Below are 22,408 nucleotides of genomic sequence, written 5' to 3'. Positions count from 1 at the left end.
AAATAAATGAACTTTTCCACGACGTTCTAATTTATTGAGATGCACTTGTAGGTTACACAGACAAAACAGTCAGAGATGCATTTAAAAAATATATATATTTTACGCATTAGCCAAATAGTAAATCAAGACTTCGCAAGTTCTCGTGTAAAAAAACAAAACAAAAAAAAACATGGAATAAACTACAGAAAGCGAGTAAAGAACTCTCAACATTAGGCTACTAAAAAAAAGTCAGTTTAATCTCGCAAAAACTCCGGTTAATAAAAAAATCTGAATACACTGCACAATTAATCTCTTACACTGCATCTTTGTTGTTTATGATGAATTCGGTGCTTGCACGTACACCGCTTTTATTATTATTGCAGCTTAGATGTTCAAATAGCTGCAGTGCTCTGATTTTGCGTACTCTGAAAGTGCGTACGCCTGCTCAGACCCTGACGTGACGGTAAGTACTTTTCCACGTCAAAGACGTCAAAGTGTTTAGCGTACGCACACTCTTAAGATCAAATCTGTGCGTACGCACATTTTATAAATGAGGCCCCTGAAGAATATTGTCCCATTCCCATTCTTCTCAATTCTTATTTTCTTATTACACATGGGTCCAAAAAAGCATGTTTTCAGTGACATCCGTTTATGGCAAGCCGTTTTAGCTTAAAATACTCCCAGCGTTACTCGCCGTAATTGCATTTTTTCTAGTAACAATTCAATTATAGAGCTCTACAATTAAATTCTTACTAGTAACAATTACAATTAGAGGGATCTGTAATTCAGTTTTTACTAGTATCAATTATGTTTAGAGAGCTCTCTAATTTAATTATTACTAGTAACAATTACAATAAAAAATCTACGATTTAATTTTTACTGGTAATATGTCTCGATTGACTTCCATTCATTTGTAATTACAGAGCTCTGCAACTGAATTTTTTCTAGTAAGAAATGCAATTAGAGAGCTCTTTAATTCAATTCTTACTAGTAAAAATACAATTACAGAGCTCTCTAATTACATTTTTACTAGTAAAAACCTACATTAAAGATATGTTTAATTGCAGAGCTCTTTAATTAAATTGAAGAGCTCTCTAATTTAATTCTTACTAGTAACAATTTAATTGGAGAGCTCTATAATTAAATTCTTACTAGTAAAAATGCAATTACGACAAGTAACACTGGGAATAATTTAAGCTAAAGTGGCTTGCCATATCCGTTCAAATGTAGTCGTAGCTTACAATGCATTTTTGCAAGCAATTCATATAGGGCTAGAATTAGGCTACTATGGTAATTTGTAAATTAGGCTACTAGTGCCAGATTTTTTTGGATGACTCTTTAAATGGGTTTGGATATGTGACTTAGTGAGACTGAATTTTATTTCTTCTCTACAATAAAATGATTATGATGGTAGGATAGGCGAACGCTTCTCTTTGCGGCGACTAGTAATCGGATTGAAATTTGCAGTTAAACATTTGTAGTACACTATAGGCTACTGTATGTACACACTGACACTACAATACCACTCAAACGTTTGGGGTCGGTAAGATTTTTTTAAAAGTTTTTGTTGCATGTCTCTTATGCTCATGTTTGTCTCTTATGCTCACCAGGGCAAAAAAATAAAATAAAATAAAAATACAGCAATATTGTGAAAAATGACTACAAAGTTATTTAAAATATTTTTAATTATTTAATATAATTTAAAAGAACTCTTTTTAATATATTTCTATATTTTGATATTCATTCCACTAACGGCAAAGCTGAATTTTCAGCATCATTACTCCAGTCTTCAGTGTCACGGTGATCCTTCAGAAATCAGTATAAGTTGCTGCTCAAGAAACATTTAATATTATCAGTGTTGAAAACAGTTGAATATTTTTAATAACTCCTTAATATTTTTGGGTAAACCATGATACATTTTTACAAGTTTTAAAAGAACAGCATTTATTTGAAATAAAAAAATCTTTTTCTGTCACTTTAATCAATGTTATGTATCCTTGTGGAATAAAAGTAGCCTATTAATTTCTTTTTAAAACTCTTACTGACCCCAAAGATTTGAACAGTAGGCTACATTGCTTACATGCATATTATGTTTACTAATACAAAGAAATTTGTGCAGTTGTTGCCGTTTACACCAAACTTGTGAAACTTTTTTGAAATGACTATAAGTATCTTTCAGTCTATAGCTCTATTTATAAGTATAAAGGCTGTTTGTGTATATAGCATAAATAAATGGCATATTAATCCTCAGAAGTTACACATATTAGCTTACTTAACAGCCTTTATGCATTAAAAAACGACCATGAGATCAGCTGATGTTCAGTGAATGAATGCATTTAATGCAGGCATCTCTAAGAACACATTTAGTGCTCAAACACTCTGTTTGTGCTCCTCACGCGACGTGACCTTTGCTAATCAATGCTGTGGCTCCTCGTAACCATCTGACACCACATGACAGCTCTGATGCTGCTCTAGACACACACACACACATCAGACCTCAGTATAAAGCTCAAGCACATCTCTATCTGTTCACTGACAGGACGCACAGATCTTCACCATGCAAACAAGAATCTTGCTTCTGACTCTGACCCTGACGCTGGGGATCAACATGATGGCAACAAGAGAACCGCTTCACGCTCAGTGCAGAGTCATCTGGTAAGATGCTGTTTTGTGTGCATATATTGTAAATGTTGTTTCAGCTGCTGTCAGTGTGTCTGCATTCATTTTATAGTGTAATAAAATGTAAGTGGGTCTTTCGTTTGTAAGATTACGTATCTTCATGGTCATCATTATATAACACTTAAAATGTAACATCAGTATAACTTAAAAGATATGTTTCTACCAAAAATGAAAATTCTGTCATTTACATACCCTCAAGTTTTTACAAACCTGTGTGAGATTCTTTCATATGTTAAGAACGAAAGAAGATATTTTGAAGAATGTTGGTAACCAAACAGTTGATGGTAGCCAGCGACTTACAATGGAAGTCAATTGCTAACGTCAACTGTTTGGTTATGAAATTATTATAAAATTATACGTTTTTTACGTTTTCTAAACTTATTTAAAGGGGTCATATGATGCGATTTCATTTTTTCCTTTCTCTTTAGAGTGTTACAAGCTCTTGGTGCATAAAGAAGATCTGTAAAGTTGCAAAGACTAAAGTCTCAAATCCAAAGAGATATTCTTTATAAAAGTTAAGAGTTAGCCACACCTACCTAAAACGGCTCGTTCGAACACGCCCCCACATACAGTGGGGCAAAAAAGTATTTAGTCAGCCACCAATTGTGCAAGTTCTCCCACTTAAAAAGATGAGAGAGGCCTGTAATTTTCATCATAGGTATACCTCAACTATGAGAGACAAAATGAGAAAAAAAAATCCAGAAAATCACATTGTAGGATTTTACATGGTTTTGTTTACGCGGCGCGATGCAACGCAACGCGTGAAAAGACAGTATAAGTCATTATAATCCGTATTTATGTCCCCACTGGATGCAACAAATGCCTCGTTTGTAATGGGTTTTAATGTTTTTGTCTCGTCGCGCCGGGACATACGGAAATACAGTATGGTAGGGGCGTAACATTTCCGTCTCACGCTTGAGGTATTCGGCCAATCATAACGCACTGGATAGCTGGCTAATCAGAGCACACCTCGCTTTTCAGACCGATTAGTTTTGTAAAAATCGACGCGTTTCAAAAAGGCGGGGCATAGAGGAATGTACAGAATGTACAGTATGTGGAAAATAATGTGTTTTTTTAACTTTAAACGGCATAGACACATTTCATTACACCAAATACACAAAATAATGTTCTTTTTAGCAGCATCATATGACCCCTTTAAGCTAAAACCTAAGCAAAAATAAGCTATATAGAAATGCAAAAATAACAATAGAAACTATTAGTTAAAATAAAAAATAAAAATATTAAAATAAAAGCTAATTTTATTATTTTAATTGTATTAAATATAATAGTACAATATGTAAATGCAAATAATATTAATAAACATGCATTAATAAAAATATTAATAAACATATGAATAAAAAAATATATAAATCGTACTCCAATAACATTGCATTCCATGCTCTACCTCCTTTCAAAACGTCATGATACTTACTGAAAATCTAAAAGTGTTTAATAAATGCCTTTCTCGTTTCTTTTTCTTTAATTTCTTATGTAACTTTCATTTTTATGGCTGTGATTCACACCATTTATAATTGTAAATAATTATCACTCTTTCACGTCACATTTTCATTATGTTTTGAATATGTTTTGAACAATAAATTCTGAAAAAGGAAGGGAGGGAAGAAAGAAAGAAAGCACAGAGGCTGTTTTTATATTAAAGTGTGGTTGAGAGGCAGATACGTATTACAGTTGTATTTCACTTGTACTGTTCTGTATTTTAAGTGATACTTTAGGGTTTAAAGTGCTTCATAATCCGAGTATGTTTTATTATGTATTGAATAACAATAGCATATATTGATATATTTTATACAGTGACCACAAAAATTATTTGGGGGGGGAATAAAATCACTTCAAAATGAATGAATGTTATGTATCTCAAAATATCAAATCAAATGGCACTGATTTTAAACAAAGACACACAAGTATCTAGTAGATTATAGTTTAAAAATAAAGTCAAGTAAAAGTTCATTTTAAAGTGCTTTGAAAAGTGATGGTACTTCTGAGAAAATTACAATAGACACAGTTGGTTTGATTGTTGATGGTATTTGGGGTATTTGGAAGAAGAAAAAAAAATAATTCCACCCTATACTCTATAAATCTTATGACTGAGCTGCATAGAAAGCAAGAAAAATCACAAACTTGTGTCTAGCACCACAAGGCTTTAATCTTTCATCTCTATCATCCACCATGCAGATTACTCCCAGTGACTGACCCTCCACATAAAGATCGTTTGACATGCATGATGCAAGCCTCAGGATGTCAGTGGTCTGAATTCTGTCCCTTTAGTCATGCCCCAGATCCGCAATCAAATTTACAAATTCACACCACCTCTAGTGGTCACAATCAGTCTTGAGAACATGGCATTGCACTGAAACGTCTCTCATTGTTTGTCAGGCTCTTTGGGATCCCATGCCAGGACGTTTACGTGAGTTTGGTGAACCAGATCAAGGCCTGGAAAGGCATGTCCGGCTGTATGACTGTTGGACAGAGATGCCTGTATGAGGTAAGATCATCTATTGCAGTTTGCTGAAGTATGGCTATTATTATTGCTTATGCTCTATTTTAAATAGTTGACCCAAAAATGAACATTTACTGAAAATGTACTCACCCTCAGGCCATCCAAATTGGAACAGATTTGGAGAAATGTAGCATTACATCACTTACTCACCAAGGGATGCTCTGCAGTGAATGGGTGCCGTCAGAATGAGAGTCCAAACAGCTGATAAAAACACCACAATAATCCACACCACTCCAGTCCATCAGTTAACATCCAGTGAAGTGAAAAGCTGCAAGTTATAATTGACATTTTTAACTTCAAACCATTGCTTCCAGGTAAAACACAATATCGCTTTTCTCAGTGGAAAAGTCATCTCGTCTTTCTCAGGAGAGAAATATGCATAGATCAAGCACTGTTGAAACAAATATGTCAGGGGATTATGATGTGAGGACAACAAAGGATAAATCTTTACACAGAAGGAAGTATTATTATGGATTATTTTATCCAGAAGCAACGGTTTAAAGTTAAGAATGTATTAATGATGGATTTGTTTCTGACAAACACGCATCTTTTCACTTTACAAGATGTTAATTGATGGAGTGGTGTGGATTATTATGATGCTTTTATCAGTTGTTTGGAATCTCATTCTGACGGCACCCATTCACTGCAGAGGATCCTCTAAATCTCTTCCGATGAAGGAACAAACTCCTCTACTTCTTGAATGGGCTTCTCATTTTTGGCTTAACTATTCATTTAAATAAACCTTTAAAAGTTTAAATATTAAACTTCTATTGCCATCTAGAATACTGTGCAAAATATTTTCACCGAAACATAAAACAGTTTCAAGCCATTTACTGTATATATTTTTGCCATTAATTGTAATAATCCAGTAAGGTTTTTGAATGCACAAGGAGTGTGACAACAGCTGGTATTTCCCAAGAAATAGCCAAAAATCTAGTGAACTGTTGTCGTCTTCAGCTGGTGTCTGCCACACCTTTCCACATCGTAGCCAAACACACCAACAGACAGTGGACCAGCAAGGAGGATCTCAACTTTCACCTGGTGGCAACCGAAGAATCTGTGTGTAGAGTGACGGTAAAATGCTCTGCTGCCAATATTATTTATTCAGAAATAATTCTATGCTGATTTGATGCTCAAGAAACATTTCTTATTATTATCAAGGTTCAAAATGGTTGTGCTACTTCTCTTTCTCTATTTTGAACTGCTGAATCACAAAGCTAACTATTCCTTCTCAATGACTCATATTTTTGGCTTCTTTTTTGTGCCACTGCCACAGGGGTTTTCTATCTCTAAAGCATGGGCCAGGGTGGAAGACAATGGCATCACATACTGCACTCTCTACAACCTCATGGAGGGTGAGACCCTTTCACATGTGACAACCTTTGACCTTTGTGTTATATGGCTGAGATAAAATACTGCTTTGTCTTTTCCAGTCACTCAGAGAAACGATTGAATTTGTTTTGTGTATTCACAGGCAGCGGGCTGGTGGATGCTGCGGGTTATAAGCAGTACACAAATGAATGGATTTGTCTGGACTACTCTACTGCCAACTGCACCATCTACTGATGAGATCTGCTGGTCTTTGATAGGATTTAAAGGGATAGTTCATCCAAAATAAATGTTCCCAAGTGAAGAAACGTAGCAAGGAGATCTGTAAAATAATCCATATGACATCAGTGGTTCAACCGTAATTTTACGAAGCTACGAGAATACTTTTTGTGCTCAAAGAAAACAATAATAACAATTTATTCAGCAATTCTTCTCCCCGAGTTACCGTATTCAGAACGTAATCAACGTAATCCGCATTGTTTACGTTCAGCATACGCGCGCTGTCTACTGAACGTAAACAACGTGGATTACGTTGTTGGTGGAAGACGGTAACTCGGGGAGAAGAATTGCTGAATAAATTCTGTTATTATTGTTTTCTTTGCGCACAAAAAGTGTTCTCGTAGTTTCGTAAAATTAAGGTTGAACCCCCGATGTCACACGGACTGTTTTACCGATGTCCTTTCTACGTTTCTGTGCCTTGATCGTGGTAATTACATAGCTGTAATTCTATGTATGTAGGTCTTATGGGTTTGGAACGACATGAGGGTGAGTAATTAATGACAGAATTTTCATTTTTGGGTGAACTATCCCTTTAATACATTAATACATTGACAAAGACCATGAAACATTAACGAATTGCTCGTCATTCTTCAAATGTAGCTTGTAGTATTTTAGCAGTCACTCATATAAAAAAAAAAGCTTGACAAGATCACTGTGTTTGAGAGCACAATGCATTATTGTTTGAATGACAAACGAATAAAAACAGCTGTGTTGAATTGCACCATTTTAAAGTATTGTGCTTGTCGCAAATGCTTCCACCTCATCTTTGTAATTTTATACAGAGTGTAATTTGATCATAGGCTAGATTTGCTTCAAAAAATGTAAGGCTTTTGATAGTATCTGAGACATCCATTGTCTATTATGAACAAAAGAGCCTGAGATCTATTAAAGGAGCAGTATGTGATATTGACAGCTAACGTTTGAATGGGTACTGCAGTCCAAATTCAAAATATTTAAGAGTTGTTTCTCCCGTCTCTCCTCCTCAGACTAGACGCTCATGCAGGTTGCCAGATCGAGGACACGCAACTGTCTAGCATTGTTTATTGGAGACAAAAGTATGTGAACGTAGCATGTTTCCTAAATATCTGTGCAAAGATATTATGGTAGTTTTCTGATTTAGTACAGTCAAAATATTACATATAGAACATATAAATAAAACGAAAGCAAAACCTGTTATCAGAAAAAAGACTTTATTTGCTGTCCAGACTCAGAGCTTAATAGTATTTCATTAACAACAATTAATCTTAAAGTTGTGCCTTGTTGTACCATGACACTACTGCTGATTTAAAGAACTTTATAAACAAAGAAAAAAAATCACATTCATGTATGTGCTCTGATAAAACTACACAAGTATACCATAGTCATGACAATTTATCTGACCCTACTAAAACATGAATACAAGCTTACAATATATGAATGTTTCTAAGAAGTTCTGGAGCCTTTCTTTATGCTTCTCACGGTAATGGACGTTGTTGCTTTGTGTTGAGAAGGAATGAACGTTTCAATCTGAAATGACAAAGAGCATTTTAAAACTTTATGCAGTTTTATATTTACATATTGAATGAAAAGTTATACAGTAAAACAAATACGAAATATTATATGAGCCACTTAATAGCTGGTGTTTTAGTGATTTCTGTGAATATATCTCCTCAAGTTTCCACAGGTGTCCAGCAGGTGTGCTGTGTTTAAAGTTGAGCAAGGTTTAAAATAAAAACCCCTTAGTTTTTTTTTTTTTTTAGCTTTTTTTTTTTAATCGAATGCAACTACATTCAAACAATTTAAGCATAAGATTTGGTTACGAATCTTTGGCGAATCTTACGAAATTGGCGAATTTTCACAGTCAAAATCAAGTCATTTCACTAGGAATCTGCATGATCAGGAATTTCAAGTTAGGGTGAAATATTTTCTCATGCTAATTTTTCATTGGGTTAAAGTTTGTCACAAGAGCTGACCAGCAGAAAGCTACTTGGTTTGAACTTCTGTGTAAATGGTGCTTCATACATTGCTACACTAGTGACAACAGACAATCAACCTTTTTTGCTTGTGAAATTTCGTTAATGTGACAGTGTACATACTTTACATATAATAAGATACACTTTTAGGAAGGTGGAAAAAAAAGACTAAAGAATTTATACCTGACGCACAAGTAGCTCCATCTCAGGTGAGTTACTGGACAGATCAACCAGAGATTTGACATTTATTCTCAAGCCAGTAATTACTGAAGGGCCTATGAGAAAAGAATGTTATATTAAAACCAAATCTAATCTCAAAATTACTATAAAGCTACATTTCACCCCCAAAAATGATCGTTCTATCATAATTTACTAACTCTCATGGAATCTCATGGAACTCTCAAATATGTTTGACTTTCTTTCAAACAGGGTTACAGCTGACTAAAACGGAAACCATAAAATCTAATTACTAAATAAATAATTAAATAAATGTTAATTGAAATAAAATATAAAGAACTATATTTTATTTCAGTTAGTTTCCAAGGCAACATTTCTCATTTTCATTTAGTTTAACTAGATGAACTTAAACTAAAACTGAAATAAAAATGTATAAAAACTATAGACATATTTTAAAACATCAAAAACTAATAAAAATGACACATGCGCGCACACACACACACACACACACAATGTTTGTTTTTGTGAATTGTGGGGACTTTCCATAGACTTATATTACTTTTATACTGACCAAACAATATTTTCTATCCCCTAACCCTAAACCTACCCCTTACAGAAAACCTGTTTGCATTGTCACACTTTCAGATAAACATTATTTACTATTTTTAATGATTTTTTTCCCTCATGGGGACTGCAGGCCGGTTCTCACAATGTCAAAAATTTCAGGTTTTACTATCCTTGTGGGGACATTTGGTCCCCAGAATGTAGCATAAACAAGTACACACACACACACACACACACACACACACACACCAACTACTAGAATAATATCTCAATGATACTAAAATAACACTGATTAAACAGTCATTGGGGTCCAATGTTGTTTAGGATGACTTTGACTTTCATTGTAAGGACAAAAACACTTAATCTTTCATCATATTTTTTTTCTTTGCATTCCTTAAGTAAGTCATACATTTTGGAACAACACTAAAGATCACTCTAGCAAGTTCATGTCTGATTCCATAGCTGTAGGCTGACTAATATTCATTTGTGATGTTATACCAACTATAGCAACCAGCAAAATATGATATTGTACCAGGCTGCTGAGTTGATGGTGCAGAAGTCATTGTCCAGTAGTCTGTTGGTGGAGTTGATGTTGTTTCTGTTGTTGTAGGATCAACTGTAAAGTAACATTAAACAAACAGAAACCGGGTTTGTGAGTGCATATGCAAATGATGTAAATGAAAAAGTCAATATTTCAGCATTTTATCATTTAATCCATTATATCGTAAATTGAATCAGAGTAAAGACTTAGTATAGCTACTTTATAACACAGCAAAATGTTCAGCCTCAGCCTCAACCGGAATAATAATTTAAGATTAATTAAGTTTGAGCAGAAGTCAGTCTACTCACCAGTAGTGCTTGATTGTCCCACAGAAAAACACAGAAATCCAACAAACAGGACGCAAACTTTCTCCATGTTTCTGATCCTTTAGGAGGAACGTGTCTGAATAAGCGTTCAGTGGCTCTTCAGGTTTCTAGGCTGTCTGAGGGCGTTGATTGAACTGTGTCTCATGGGTTTCCATGAATAATGAGACTGAACACACCCCAGCATTGACAGCACAAACACAATGGGCGGAAGACGGAAGTTATTCTGATTTTTTTTGTGTGTTCACCTGATACCTTTGATTGAGCACGGGCCAAAGCATTTCATGAATGTAGGGTTTTATTGTTTCTTTCTTGTTGCTGCCATGTAACACAATCAATCAAAGTAAGTGGTCAAATGAAACCTGCATCTGTACTTCCAAACAAACGAGTTTTCATGAAAAATGCCAATAATCAAATAATGTGTGTTTACAGTAAAGTCTAAAAGTTGTACTTCTCCTTGAAACTCATTTCTAGGAAATGAAAACATAAAAGTGAATTTTAAACAACGAAAGCCGTTTTAAAGAAACACTGAAGTAATTAAACACTGAGTTGTAACTGGAATAAGAAGAATGGTGGTAGTGGTATAATTAGACATAATGACTTCCCTGGTCTTCAAAGAGACTGGCATCTGGTTCTGTCTAAGGGCTTTTGCACTTGCTGCTCCTGCTGCTGCTGCCAGTGCTGGGTGGCCGAGATCCTTGCGGGGACGTGACGGAGAGGCCCAACCCCAGGTCCACTGTCTTCACTGCGGGGGACATGACAGATTGGCTTCTGGGACTGCTGCTGGCTGATGGATTTAAGGGTCTAATGTGTATGTGGGGCACATAAGACAACAATCAGGACTTTCATGTCATGCCTATTTGTCTGGTTTAAGCTGTCACACATGACTGGATAATTATGCTGTAATAGGAGCAGATGCATATGTGGGTTATAAATCGTAATAGTTTGTGGATAAAAGCATGATTATGTGAATACCGATGGAGTGAAGCAGAACTGCGGGCTGAGTTGATCTTTGAGCTCAGACGGCTGGATGGAGTGGAAGCGGGAGAGGGCAGCGACAGACCAGCCTTAAAAGAGGAAAATAAGGACATTAACCATTAGAGTTAATAAGTAACCTCATTTCTATGAAAAGCTAGTAATTATTAAAGCAACAGGAATTCATCTGATAGCTGACACCACTGTAAACATGTAAAACTGTTTAAAAGTAGGTAAGATTGTTTTAGTGTCCCTTATGCTTACCAAGGCAGCCTTTGATCTAAAATAAAATAAAATTGAATTTGAATTTAAAATAAATGTTTTCTCTTTTAATATATTTTAAAATGTAATTCCTGTAATGGTAAAGCTGAATTTTCAGCAGCATTGCTCCAGTCTTCAATGTCACATGATCTTTCAGAAATCATTCTAATATGCTGTTTTGGTGATCAAGAAACATTTTTATTGTTATCAATGTTGAAAACAGATGTGCTAATTAATATTTTGTGGAATTCAGGAATTCAGCATTTATTTGAAACAGAAATATTATAAATCTCTTCCTGTTCTTTTTGATCAGTTGAATGCATGCTTTGCCGAATCAAACTATTAATTTCTTCAAAATAAATAATCATTTAATTTCTTACTGTTACATTTTTACCATTTACATTTGAAAAGTGCAATTAACTTATCATTGCTTCTACTTTCTACCAATTTGTTGTTTTTACAATGCTACATGTTGCTTATCAATAATGAAGGGTAATTGTTCCTATGTCGTGCTGTACCTGCATAAAACGTATCTGCAATGCAGATGACAGGTCAGGATTCTCCTCCATGCTTTCCAGGAGCATCTTATTTACGCTTTTATTTAAGTCTCTAAGTTCTCGTAGCTCTATCTCACGTTCCTCAAAGGTCTTCTCATTGGTGTTTTTAGCAGACCGAATTTCCCTAGTATATTTGGCACACTGCGAGATAAGAACAATAGTTTAGGTGCTCAAAACTTATAACAGATAATCACAACAATATGGGTATAATCAGTTATTACTGGGCATACTGTGAGAGAGCCATATTTATATAGAGTTGTCACACTTTTTTAAGTAGTGGGCATGTTGTGACAATGGAACCTTCCATTTAACAGTCTTTCGTTAACTTTTTTTTAAAGCTAAATTCAATACTTATTGAAAAAAATATTTGATGATGAATCTGAAAAGATAAAGCAGGAAAACCGCAGGATATGTGAGGGCGGTCAGACCTGTTTGCTGGCTCTATTGAGTTTCTCCTCCTGAGAGAGGATGTCTTTGTTGAGAGAGAGCACATGGGCTTGAGTCCTCTCAACGCTCTCATTCTGGACTGCTTCCTCTTGAAGAAGACCCTCCAATGTGCGGGACATGCTCTGAAATATGTGGAACAACAAAAACATGCTTTATGTACTATCATCTAATTTAATTGGTTTTAATGCACATCAAAATATTATTTATTACTGAACCTGACCTAGCTAATTAACCTTAAGAAACCTCACTTTTCATAGGGCAGGTTCGCAGAAACCTGTTTGACCTGTTGTGAATGATGTTTTCAAACATTGTTTTTAACTCTTATTTCACCCAGTAACATAAATAAGTGAAAGAACAGTGTTTTACACTGTCTGTCTGGTGGAATGATTATGTCATAGAAATATTTACTTCGATGTCCTCCTGCAGTTCTCGGATTTGCCGTTTCTTGTATTTGTATTTCTCCTCGGCTGCTCGTCTCTGCTCCTCCAGCTTCAGTTTCTCCTGGTGCGCAGGACCTACAGTGAGACGGAGCACTTCTCAGTTTACAATGAAATTCTATGTGATTACATACATTGCAAAATTCCAGATATTGTTTATATGTTAAATAAAAACCTGCACAGTGTATATATCGCAAACAAGTGACATTTGCGTAGAGGTATGTCTTAAGCTAAATATATTTCATCTGAAAACAAGTTGTCACGACTGCATGTAGTTTAGAACCAAGAATGAGAATGAACTATTTCTAAGAGACTTTAACTCGTTCCCTGCCATTGATGGAATTGTGAATATGATCAAAAATGCTGGCATTAAGGCATGGTCAGAATTTATTGAGAAACTTTGTAATACAATAACTCGATAGACCAAATACAGTGAAAGACAAATAGTTGGTATTCCAGGTGTGTATTGATGTGGAAACTTTAAAAAAATAAAAATAAAAAAAAAGAGAGAGAGAGAAAGGGTTTCTGAAAACCAAAAATTAGAACCACTACACAGTAACCATAAACGTTAACATGGAACAATGAACAGAGAAACTGAGATCTTCTGCTGTGTTCCAGACAAGGTCGGAAAAGGGAACAACCGAGTTTAAATGTCCCACTTCCAACCTCAGGGAGTTCTATAGTCGCAATGACACAACGAGAGCATTTTGTGTCAATTATTGCAAAAACAGAAAAAAATTACAAAATGCTGCCGTTCGTTTTGCAAAACAGCTAAAAATTAAGGTATCATTTTATACACATAATGTCTAATGTTTTAAAGTTTGACTCCACACTATGCTCGTAGGAAGAAGTGACATCAAATGACGCGTCTCGCAGAGGTTGGGTTGATCAATCTGCCCCGAGCTCACAGGACAGATGTCCGACTTCAAGCGGCGTTCCAGACGTTATTTCCAAGTAGGAGGTGGGAAAATCCAAATTTCGAGTTGTCTGGAACGCAGCATATAATAAACTGAGGAATGATAATCAATGAACCAAGGAACAGGTGTGAAACTAATAAGAAACCATGGTAACAAATGAATGCAAACTCGAGCAAAGACACAGACAATGAAATCCATACCCTAGAAACTAAACAGAACATAATCGTGCGTGACACATGTCAATTAATATCAGTGTTGCTCAAGCATATCTGTTTCCTCATGCTTCACAGATAAGTTTACCAGACCACTTTAACATTAGAATCACACATCAGTGCATTGTGGGAAAGTGGTGACATTAGTGATGAAGAATGTTGTAAGAAGCTGACAATGAGTTATGGTGTTTGAGACTGACTTAATAAACACAGAGAAGGCCTTGACTATGGCTGAAACATCCCATGTTATTTAACCAAAAAAAGTTGTAATTCTTTAAGAGTGAGTGTTGCACCTTTTTACTATTTACCAGAGTTTTTGTTTATTGGTTGAACCTCCTCTTTTGTTGGTAAAGCATCTCTTTTTAACACTTATTTGTATAACATGGAAATATGGAAATATATAAGGTGAATGATGTGAATGTACTTACTGGACTCTGTGACTTTGGTCAGGGCTTTGCGATAGGTTGTATTGCAGTTGTTGACGACCTGCAGGGTGTTCTCCAATGCATGGATCTCTTTCTCTGTCTTGCGGATTTTGCCGTACAAATCATCCCCTTGCCGCTGGAGTTCTTCTTTCTCTTGAGCTGCCTTCAGGAAAAGTAGTCCAGGATTTATTAGATATTGAGATGTCTGGAGTGGTAATGTTCATTCTGATATGAAAAAGTCATGAGGTAGAAAAGCTATGAATTCAAAGACCCAAGCTGGACTTCTTTGTTTTAGATTTATTCATTTTAACCATTTTACATTTTAATATACTTTAAAATGTAACGTTTTCTTGTGTTTTCTGAATTTTCAGCATCATTGCTCCAGTCTTCAGTGTCACATGATCCTTCAGAAATCATTCTAATAAAAACAGTGATGTACACTTCACTAAGCATGCCATCACATTTTACTGATTACAGATCTAAGCCTTTTTTATATAGGAATCTGATGCATGAAGCAATATTAATTATTTTACTCTAATTCTACCTTGTACATGATGTAGCTCCGTGCATCTAATTGGCAGAATAAAATACAGAGGTATGATACCCTTATAATGAAGTAGGCCTGGGATTTCTCCTCGTCTCCCTCTGGTGCAGCCAAAGAAACAGTTAGGATCTCATACCTCTTCCTCATCTTGTCAATTTTGAACAGTGTCTCATTCACCGCAGCACTGAGGGCATTTGTCACAACCAACAGAGTGTAGAAAAAATCAATGCAAGAATTAAATATGACATGAAATCAGTGCAGATCTTCTACTTTTTTTCTGGTTTTATAAAAAGAAAATATTACATTTAGCAGATGCTTTTATCCAAAGCGACTTACAAATGAGGACAATGGAAGCAATCAAAATCAACAAAAGAGCAATGATATAATAACATAATGATAAAATATATAATTTATAGAGCACTTACAAATTACAGTGCGCGCATAATTATTAGGCACGTTGATATTCTGATCATATTTTTTTTCCAAGCACATTTTACCAATTCCAAACCACATCAATCTTAATAACTATTATTAATTTTGTATTTAATTATTTATCTTTTCCACGACATTCTAATTTATTGAGATGCACCTGTATAATTGTCCATGAAGGCTGGAACGGAAAAAAATCTTATATTCAGGTGTGCATAATTATTAGGTATCAGATAAAATGAGTCAAAAAAATTGATTTAACTTATTATTAAATGCCCATGAGAAGGATGCAAAGTTAAGGCATGACCATTGGAATGCTAATTTTTCAGTTTTCCCAGGAGGTCTCCCATCCAGGTACAGACCAGGCTCAACCCTGCTTAGCTTCAGTGGGCAACCAGTCTTGGGCTGCAGTCTGATATGGCTGTGGCCTTTGCTTTTACCCAAGCAAAGACTCTGAGAACCTGACACCTTGTACTTCTGGAGACTCCAGGTAGGTTGCAGTTCTGGAAAATGTTGGCGTTGGACACTAAATGGTTCCTGATGGTTTTACACCTCTAACACCTCTTCCAGCAGCAACCTAGTTTTCCCAGGAGGTCTCCCATCCAGGTACAGACCAGGCTCAACCCTGCTTAGCTTCAGTGGGCATCCAGTCTTGGGCTGCAGTGTGATATGGCTGTGGCCTTTGCTTTTACCCAAGCAAAGACTCTGAGAACCTGACACCTTGTACTTCTGGAGACTCCAGGTAGGTTGCAGTTCTGGAAAATGTTGGCGTTGGACACTAAATGGTTCCTGATGGTTTTACACCTAATTTTTCACCTTAATTCCTAATTCTTTTGCAGTTAACATGTCTTTTCTTCTCCACCTGTTTTTCTGACCGCGCTGACAATGAGCATTTTGGTGTCCAATGGTCATGCCTTAACTTTGCAAATTCTAGTATTGCATTAGTATTGCATCCTTCTCATGGGCATTTAATACTTTTAAGAGTTAAAGGGTTAGTTCACCCAAAAATGAAAATTAGGCTGCGTTTTACTCACCCCCGATGCATCCTAGGTGTATATGACTTTCTTCTTTCAGACGAATCCAGTGGGAGTTATAAAAAAAATTGTCTTTGATCTTTCAAGCTCTATCGTTGCACTCAGTGGGTGTTGCATTGCTTCAGTCCAAAAGATGTGAAATAAAACCTTTGTTCACCTCCCGGAGCCGTGTGAGACACTTTTTTTTTATGGAAAGGTGCTTTTTATTTCACGTCTTTTGAACTGAAGCAATGCAACACCCGCTGAGTGCAACGATAGAGCTTGAAAGATCAAAGAAAATTTTTAATATAACTCCGACTGGATTCGTCTGAAAGAAGAAAGTCATATACACCTAGGATGCATCAGGGGTGAGTAAAACGCAGCCTAATTTTCATTTTTGGGTGAACTAACCCTTTAAATCTCTTTTTTGGCTCATTTTACCTGATACCTAAAAATGATGCACACCTGAATACAGCCTTCATAGACAATAGGCTTGCCGCGATAGACGGTGTTGACGGTGATACATGGGCACACCACTTTTACAAGCTATTTAAAAGCGAAGGAAAGCGAGGAAAAGAGGGAACGCCCTGCCCCCGCGGTGATACCGGTATTACCGGTGTTGTCACACGTCGATTAACCGGTGGGAAAATTTCCTCACCGTCACAACCCTAATAAACAATTATATATCACTTATAAATTGCTTAAATACAAAATGAATAGTAGTTATTAAGATTTGGAATGGGTAAAATGTGCTTGGAATATCAACGTGCCTAATAATTATGCACGCACTGTACACAATTACAATATGAACACTTAAAAATTTAATAAAAATAAATTAAGTCATAAATCATGGTATTAATTTATTTCAATTTTATTTATATATTCATTTTAGTATAAACCTAGCTTTCAAAGCCACACCAGACATTTAAATCATTTTAAAACTCCACTGGCTATTGAGCTCTTTAGTCAGTAGTGTTTTACCTGAGCCCTTGTCTTTCCTGTTCAGTGAGCTTGATCTGTTTAGCGAGCATCTCTCTGTGCACATGGATCTCCTCCTCTCTCTCTTTCATGGCCGTTTGCAGCTGCAGACGGCTCTTCTCCAGGCTCAGCACTCCATCTGATCGGTCATACAGCAGATCTCTCAGCCGCTGCACCTCCAGCTTCAGGAGACCTTTCTCCACCATGCTGTCCTGAAGGGAGGAGATGTACACACGTGTGAAACGGACACAAATCTGTTTTGTTGTTCTCCCCTATTTATAAAATGCTTTTGCTAGATTACGTTATCTGCAATAGATGAAAAATATATTTGACATTTTATTAGGTGTTCTGATGGTGGGGGAGATTGTGTGGAATATAAATTCTGTTTATTGAGAAACTGATAATTAAAGGCATTATCAATTTTACCAAAATACTTCAACAGACATGAGTTTTGCAAAGTTCTGTGGCTTTTGCTGAAGAATTCTGTCTGATTCTTCCAGGTTCAATCAAGTTATTCACCTGTTTTTTGAGCCTGAGTTTCTTCTGATCTTTCTCAGAGTTGTCAATGAAGAGTTCCAGCTCATGGATCTTGGTGGTCAGTTCTCTTTTTTCTGTTCCGATCTTTTCTGTGTCTTTCCTAACGCAACGGATATCATCCTGAGAAATCAAAAAATCAAAAAAAAGAAGAAAATTATATATACACTACTCACTGTTCAAAAGTTTTAGATTGGTAAGATTTTTAATGCTTTTAAAAAAAGTATCTTATGCTCACCAAGGCTCCATTTATTTGATCCAAAATACAGCAATATTGTCAAATATTTTCACAATTTAAAATAACTGATTTCTGTTTGAATATATTTTAAAATGCAATTTATTCCTGTTTTGGCAAAATTTAATTTTCAGCATCATTACCCAAGGCTTCAGTGTCACATGATCTTTCAGAAATCATTCTAATATGCTGATTTGCTGCTCAAACATTTATTATTATTATTATTACCAGTGTTAAAACGTTTTTTTTTTAGGATTCTTTGAAGAATAGAACGTTCAAAAGCATTTATCTGAAATAGAAAACTTTAGTAACATTACTGATCTAAAACTCTTAAACGGTAGGGTGTGTGTATATACACGTAAATAGTGCAGTGCACACTCGCACCTGGAGTTTCTTCAGCTGTGTGGTGAGGGTGGCGGCTGTCCTATTCTTCTCCTCTAGAGCTTCTTCCAGATCAGAGGCCCTCTTCTCCAGAGCTTCCTTCTCCTCTGTGTTCACCTTCCCCTGCAAGTGTAAAGTCTTTCTCTCCAGCATCTGGATCTGAAAGTCCTAGACCAAACAAAAGAACAACACTCGAGTCATCTGTCAACTTCTAGAAAGCAACCATCCAGTTTGTGTTAACTGGATGATAATAACTATTTGTTGACAGAGACATGGTTCTCTTGCCTGGTTGGAGACGATCATCTGCTGTTTGAGCAGGTTCTGGTCCAGTTTGCTGAGACTACTGTCCAGGTTGGAGATAGCGGCCCGGGTGGCGCAGACCTCAGCCGTGATGTTCTTCTCTTTATCACGCATTCCCTGCAGCTCCTGACTCTTTCTGAACATGAGCTCTCTCTGCCGGAGCAGCTGAGCATCGATCTCCTGCACACACAAACAGTAACAAAAAACTTTGATTACAAATGTAATAATTCTATTTTTAAATTTAGATTACATTTGCTGTCAAATGTACTGTACTCAAAATGTCACTAGTAAATGTAATCTTTAGCAAACCTGTAAACGAATATCCATTTTTCATACTGTACATTATAATGTTGTGATGCCTAAATTCATTTGTAGAATTTTAAATGATTGATTTTAGTTTTTAGTGTTTTATTTAATGACAAAAAATGGTTCATGGGTTATGGACTGCAACAGTGGATTGTGTGTTGTATTTTTTCCAAAACTTTGCATGAAGGTTATTATTGGTCATTAAAACTAAAACTATTAAAATATTTAATTAAAATGAAGCTGAAATATGACATGAAATATCTCAACTAAATGAAAATTAGAAATGTTGCTTTGGCAAGTTAACTAACTAAAATGAGTTCAAGTAAACTTGAACTAAAACTACTAACTGGAAATAAATAAAAACAAAAATAAACAAAAAATAACATTGTGATAAAAATAAATTAAACCTAAACCTAATAAAAATTACAAAATAGAAAATATAACATAATGACTCAAATTGAAATGAAAACTGAAAATGTGAAAATGAAAGCTAATTCAAAATATGAATGAAAACTATAATCTATATAATAAAATAATAATAATAATATACTGCATAATTCTTCTCCTGGACACTGAACGGTACTGAATGGTCAATACATGGTACACAATATAGTAACATTTATGAAAACAGAGAGAGGGGGGGAGGGAGCAACCTCCTTTTATTTATGAGCCATATGGCTATTCAATGCAGAACAAAATGATGCCCAGATTGGCAGTGAATTGCTGAAGAGTTAAAAGGAGTCAAAGGAGTGAAACTCACTTTGATGTTCTGTTCCTGTTCTTTACGCAGTTGCTCCATCTGTGCTGCTTGTTCTTCACCATCCAGCACCGCCTCCATCACCAACCGCAGCTTCTCCTGCAGAGCAGAGTTATGCAGCTTTGCCTCTTCAACTCTACAAAAAAGAACTGCATATATTTTTGTTCTGTTTGTTCTATTCTCCTGATTGACTTTCCTATTTGACGTGAGTGAAAGAACTGTAAGGACCCACCCGCCAGCCCAAAAAGCGGAATCCAGCGGCCTGGTCGAAGGTTTATTTACCAATCGCACAAAGACCTTTAAAATGACACTAAACATGAAGGGGAAAAACAACAGGTTCACAAGATACATGATATGTGGGATATGCATATTCTTAATGAACTTTGAGTGAAACCTTTTGGGGGAAAAGAGGGAGAGGCAGAGCGGACAGGGGGAGAAGGGGGTCGTAAATGGGCGAGGAGAGAGGTGTTGTTTGCTCTCTTTGAAGATTTCTTCTCCAGATAAGTTTTATTGTTTTATTGCATGGCGTCTGTTTTGTGTGAGTTCCTGAGTATTGGTTTCATGAAGAGTTAATTTCATAAGGAAATAAATTCACTCCTTTCAGAACTGAGGAAAAACAAGTCAAAAAGTGACTGCTGGACTGAGTAGCTGTCTGAGAAAAGAGAAAGCATTACTTTGCTATTTTGTTCTGAATGTCCTTTTTCATGCTGGTTAACTGAGATCTGGTGGTCTCCACATCTGTGGCTGTTCGGTCTAAAGTTCCCTTCAGCACTTCCACCTGAGAGCAAAACACCACATTTGATTAGTTTAGAAAAACTGATGTATTAATATGTACTATAACATATAGATGTACTATAACATGGTACACTACTGGTATAATATGATAAAACCATGGTACTTTTATAATAACCATAATAACCATATTCATCTGCTATGGTATTTGCAAGGTTCCCTAAGGTCTTTGAAGAACAAAAAAATGAAATTTGGTCATGGTACCAAAACAGCCTTGATAATATGATGGTACTCAATCCAACTCACAGTGTGTTTTGACAATTGATACGCCTTTCATCGTGATAGACATTGTGATCGGTTTCTGGGTCATAAGCTTGAGGACAGTGGAGCGTGGAAACATGGATCCACATTTTAGGAAATGAGCTGCGGTGTTGGTAAGCTTTGGTAGACCCACCTCATCCTGCAGACAGCTTTGGTTCCTCTCCTCTTCCTGGAGCTGCTGCCTGAGTCGTAGCGCCTGACGTTCAGCCGTGCTTATATTCCTCTCCAGCTCCTTATTGTTCTCTATCTCGCGAGCTCAATGAAGTCCTTCCTCTCCTTGAGCATATCTTTCTTCTCTCTAATCACTTGGTTCACCTCTGCCTGCAACTAGAAGATCAAGTGATTGACATTCAAAGTTGAATAAACCATTTTCTGAATTAAACCGTAGATATTGAGATTTTTTATGTTTCTCATTACAAAAGTTGCACTGTATGTTTTCATCTAAAGAAACACTGTGGATTCATTCATGTCTTTGTGTTAAAAGAGTGCCATCTTCAGGTTACCATGGCACACTGCTGTATCTCCTGGTCTCTTTTTCTCATTTGTTCAATGGTGTTCTCCCACTGGCTGATCATCTCTTGTCTCTCAATGTGAGCCTGACGAAAGCTCTCGGCTGTCTTGTCAAGAGCAATCTGCATCCCAAAATACAAGTGCATTTGCTAGTCTATAAGAATGATGGCATGATCAAATCATAAAAATGTCCTAGTCACAACGGAAAAATGTGAGGGAGCAAGAAAAACATCTATTACCTGTTCTGTAACAGTCTCAGTGACTTCACTGTCCAAGTTTTTTCTCTTCTGGTTGGCTTCAAGAGTCAACTTCCCAATGTTCAGCGTCAACTCCTGTTTCGAAAGGCAGACATTGGGCCAGTTGCATAAACGTAGCCAAGACTGTTAAGAATGTGTCTTAAGAACTAGTTTGACCAACTAGCAGTTAGCCAAGAGGTAATTAGTATTATTTTAATGATTCAAATTGGGCCAATCTACCGTTTTGTAAATGTCTTTACGAAACGTTATGACCAGTCTTTAAGAAAACAAAGTAGATAACTAAATTTTTAAGACTAGTCTAAGCCGTTTATGCAACCAGCCAATTATGTTAGTTCAGACATACACACTGTTAACTATAAACTTAACAGCATACTACTTTATTTTAAAAAAATATTAAAATTTGTCAAATATGTGCCATACAAGTGAGTGAATCTCATGCAAAAATATAATAAAATAAAAAATAAAATAAATATATATATATATAAAAATAAATAAAATAATAAAATAAATAAAATAAAAATAAAATAAAATAAAATAAA

The 22,408-nt window shown here is 35.9% G+C and overlaps 1 protein-coding gene across 1 annotated transcript in view; it reads right to left on the bottom strand.

Annotated features, from left to right (window-relative positions):
* Window positions 1-10,919: 10,919 nt before the first annotated feature.
* Window positions 10,920-22,408, bottom strand: part of LOC107708988 (coiled-coil domain-containing protein 39-like) — a 13,455-nt gene continuing 1,966 nt past the window's right edge. Inside the window, 17 exon segments of the mRNA XM_016513382.1 lie at window positions 10,920-11,145; window positions 11,317-11,408; window positions 12,096-12,275; window positions 12,563-12,703; window positions 12,990-13,096; window positions 14,576-14,735; window positions 15,177-15,300; window positions 17,540-17,748; window positions 18,056-18,193; window positions 18,690-18,854; window positions 18,972-19,166; window positions 20,053-20,185; window positions 20,724-20,827; window positions 21,236-21,355; window positions 21,358-21,429; window positions 21,606-21,734; window positions 21,852-21,944. Of these exon segments, the coding sequence (XP_016368868.1) occupies window positions 10,980-11,145; window positions 11,317-11,408; window positions 12,096-12,275; window positions 12,563-12,703; window positions 12,990-13,096; window positions 14,576-14,735; window positions 15,177-15,300; window positions 17,540-17,748; window positions 18,056-18,193; window positions 18,690-18,854; window positions 18,972-19,166; window positions 20,053-20,185; window positions 20,724-20,827; window positions 21,236-21,355; window positions 21,358-21,429; window positions 21,606-21,734; window positions 21,852-21,944 (2,328 nt within the window). The 3' untranslated portion in view covers window positions 10,920-10,979.

The sequence above is a fragment of the Sinocyclocheilus rhinocerous genome, unplaced genomic scaffold (assembly GCF_001515625.1).
Source record: "Sinocyclocheilus rhinocerous isolate Xijiao unplaced genomic scaffold, SAMN03320098_v1.1 scaffold1724, whole genome shotgun sequence".
Taxonomy (NCBI): Eukaryota; Metazoa; Chordata; class Actinopteri; order Cypriniformes; family Cyprinidae; genus Sinocyclocheilus; species Sinocyclocheilus rhinocerous.
The sequence above is the reverse complement of the archived record's forward strand: the minus strand, read 5'-3'. Positions and strand labels throughout refer to the sequence as shown.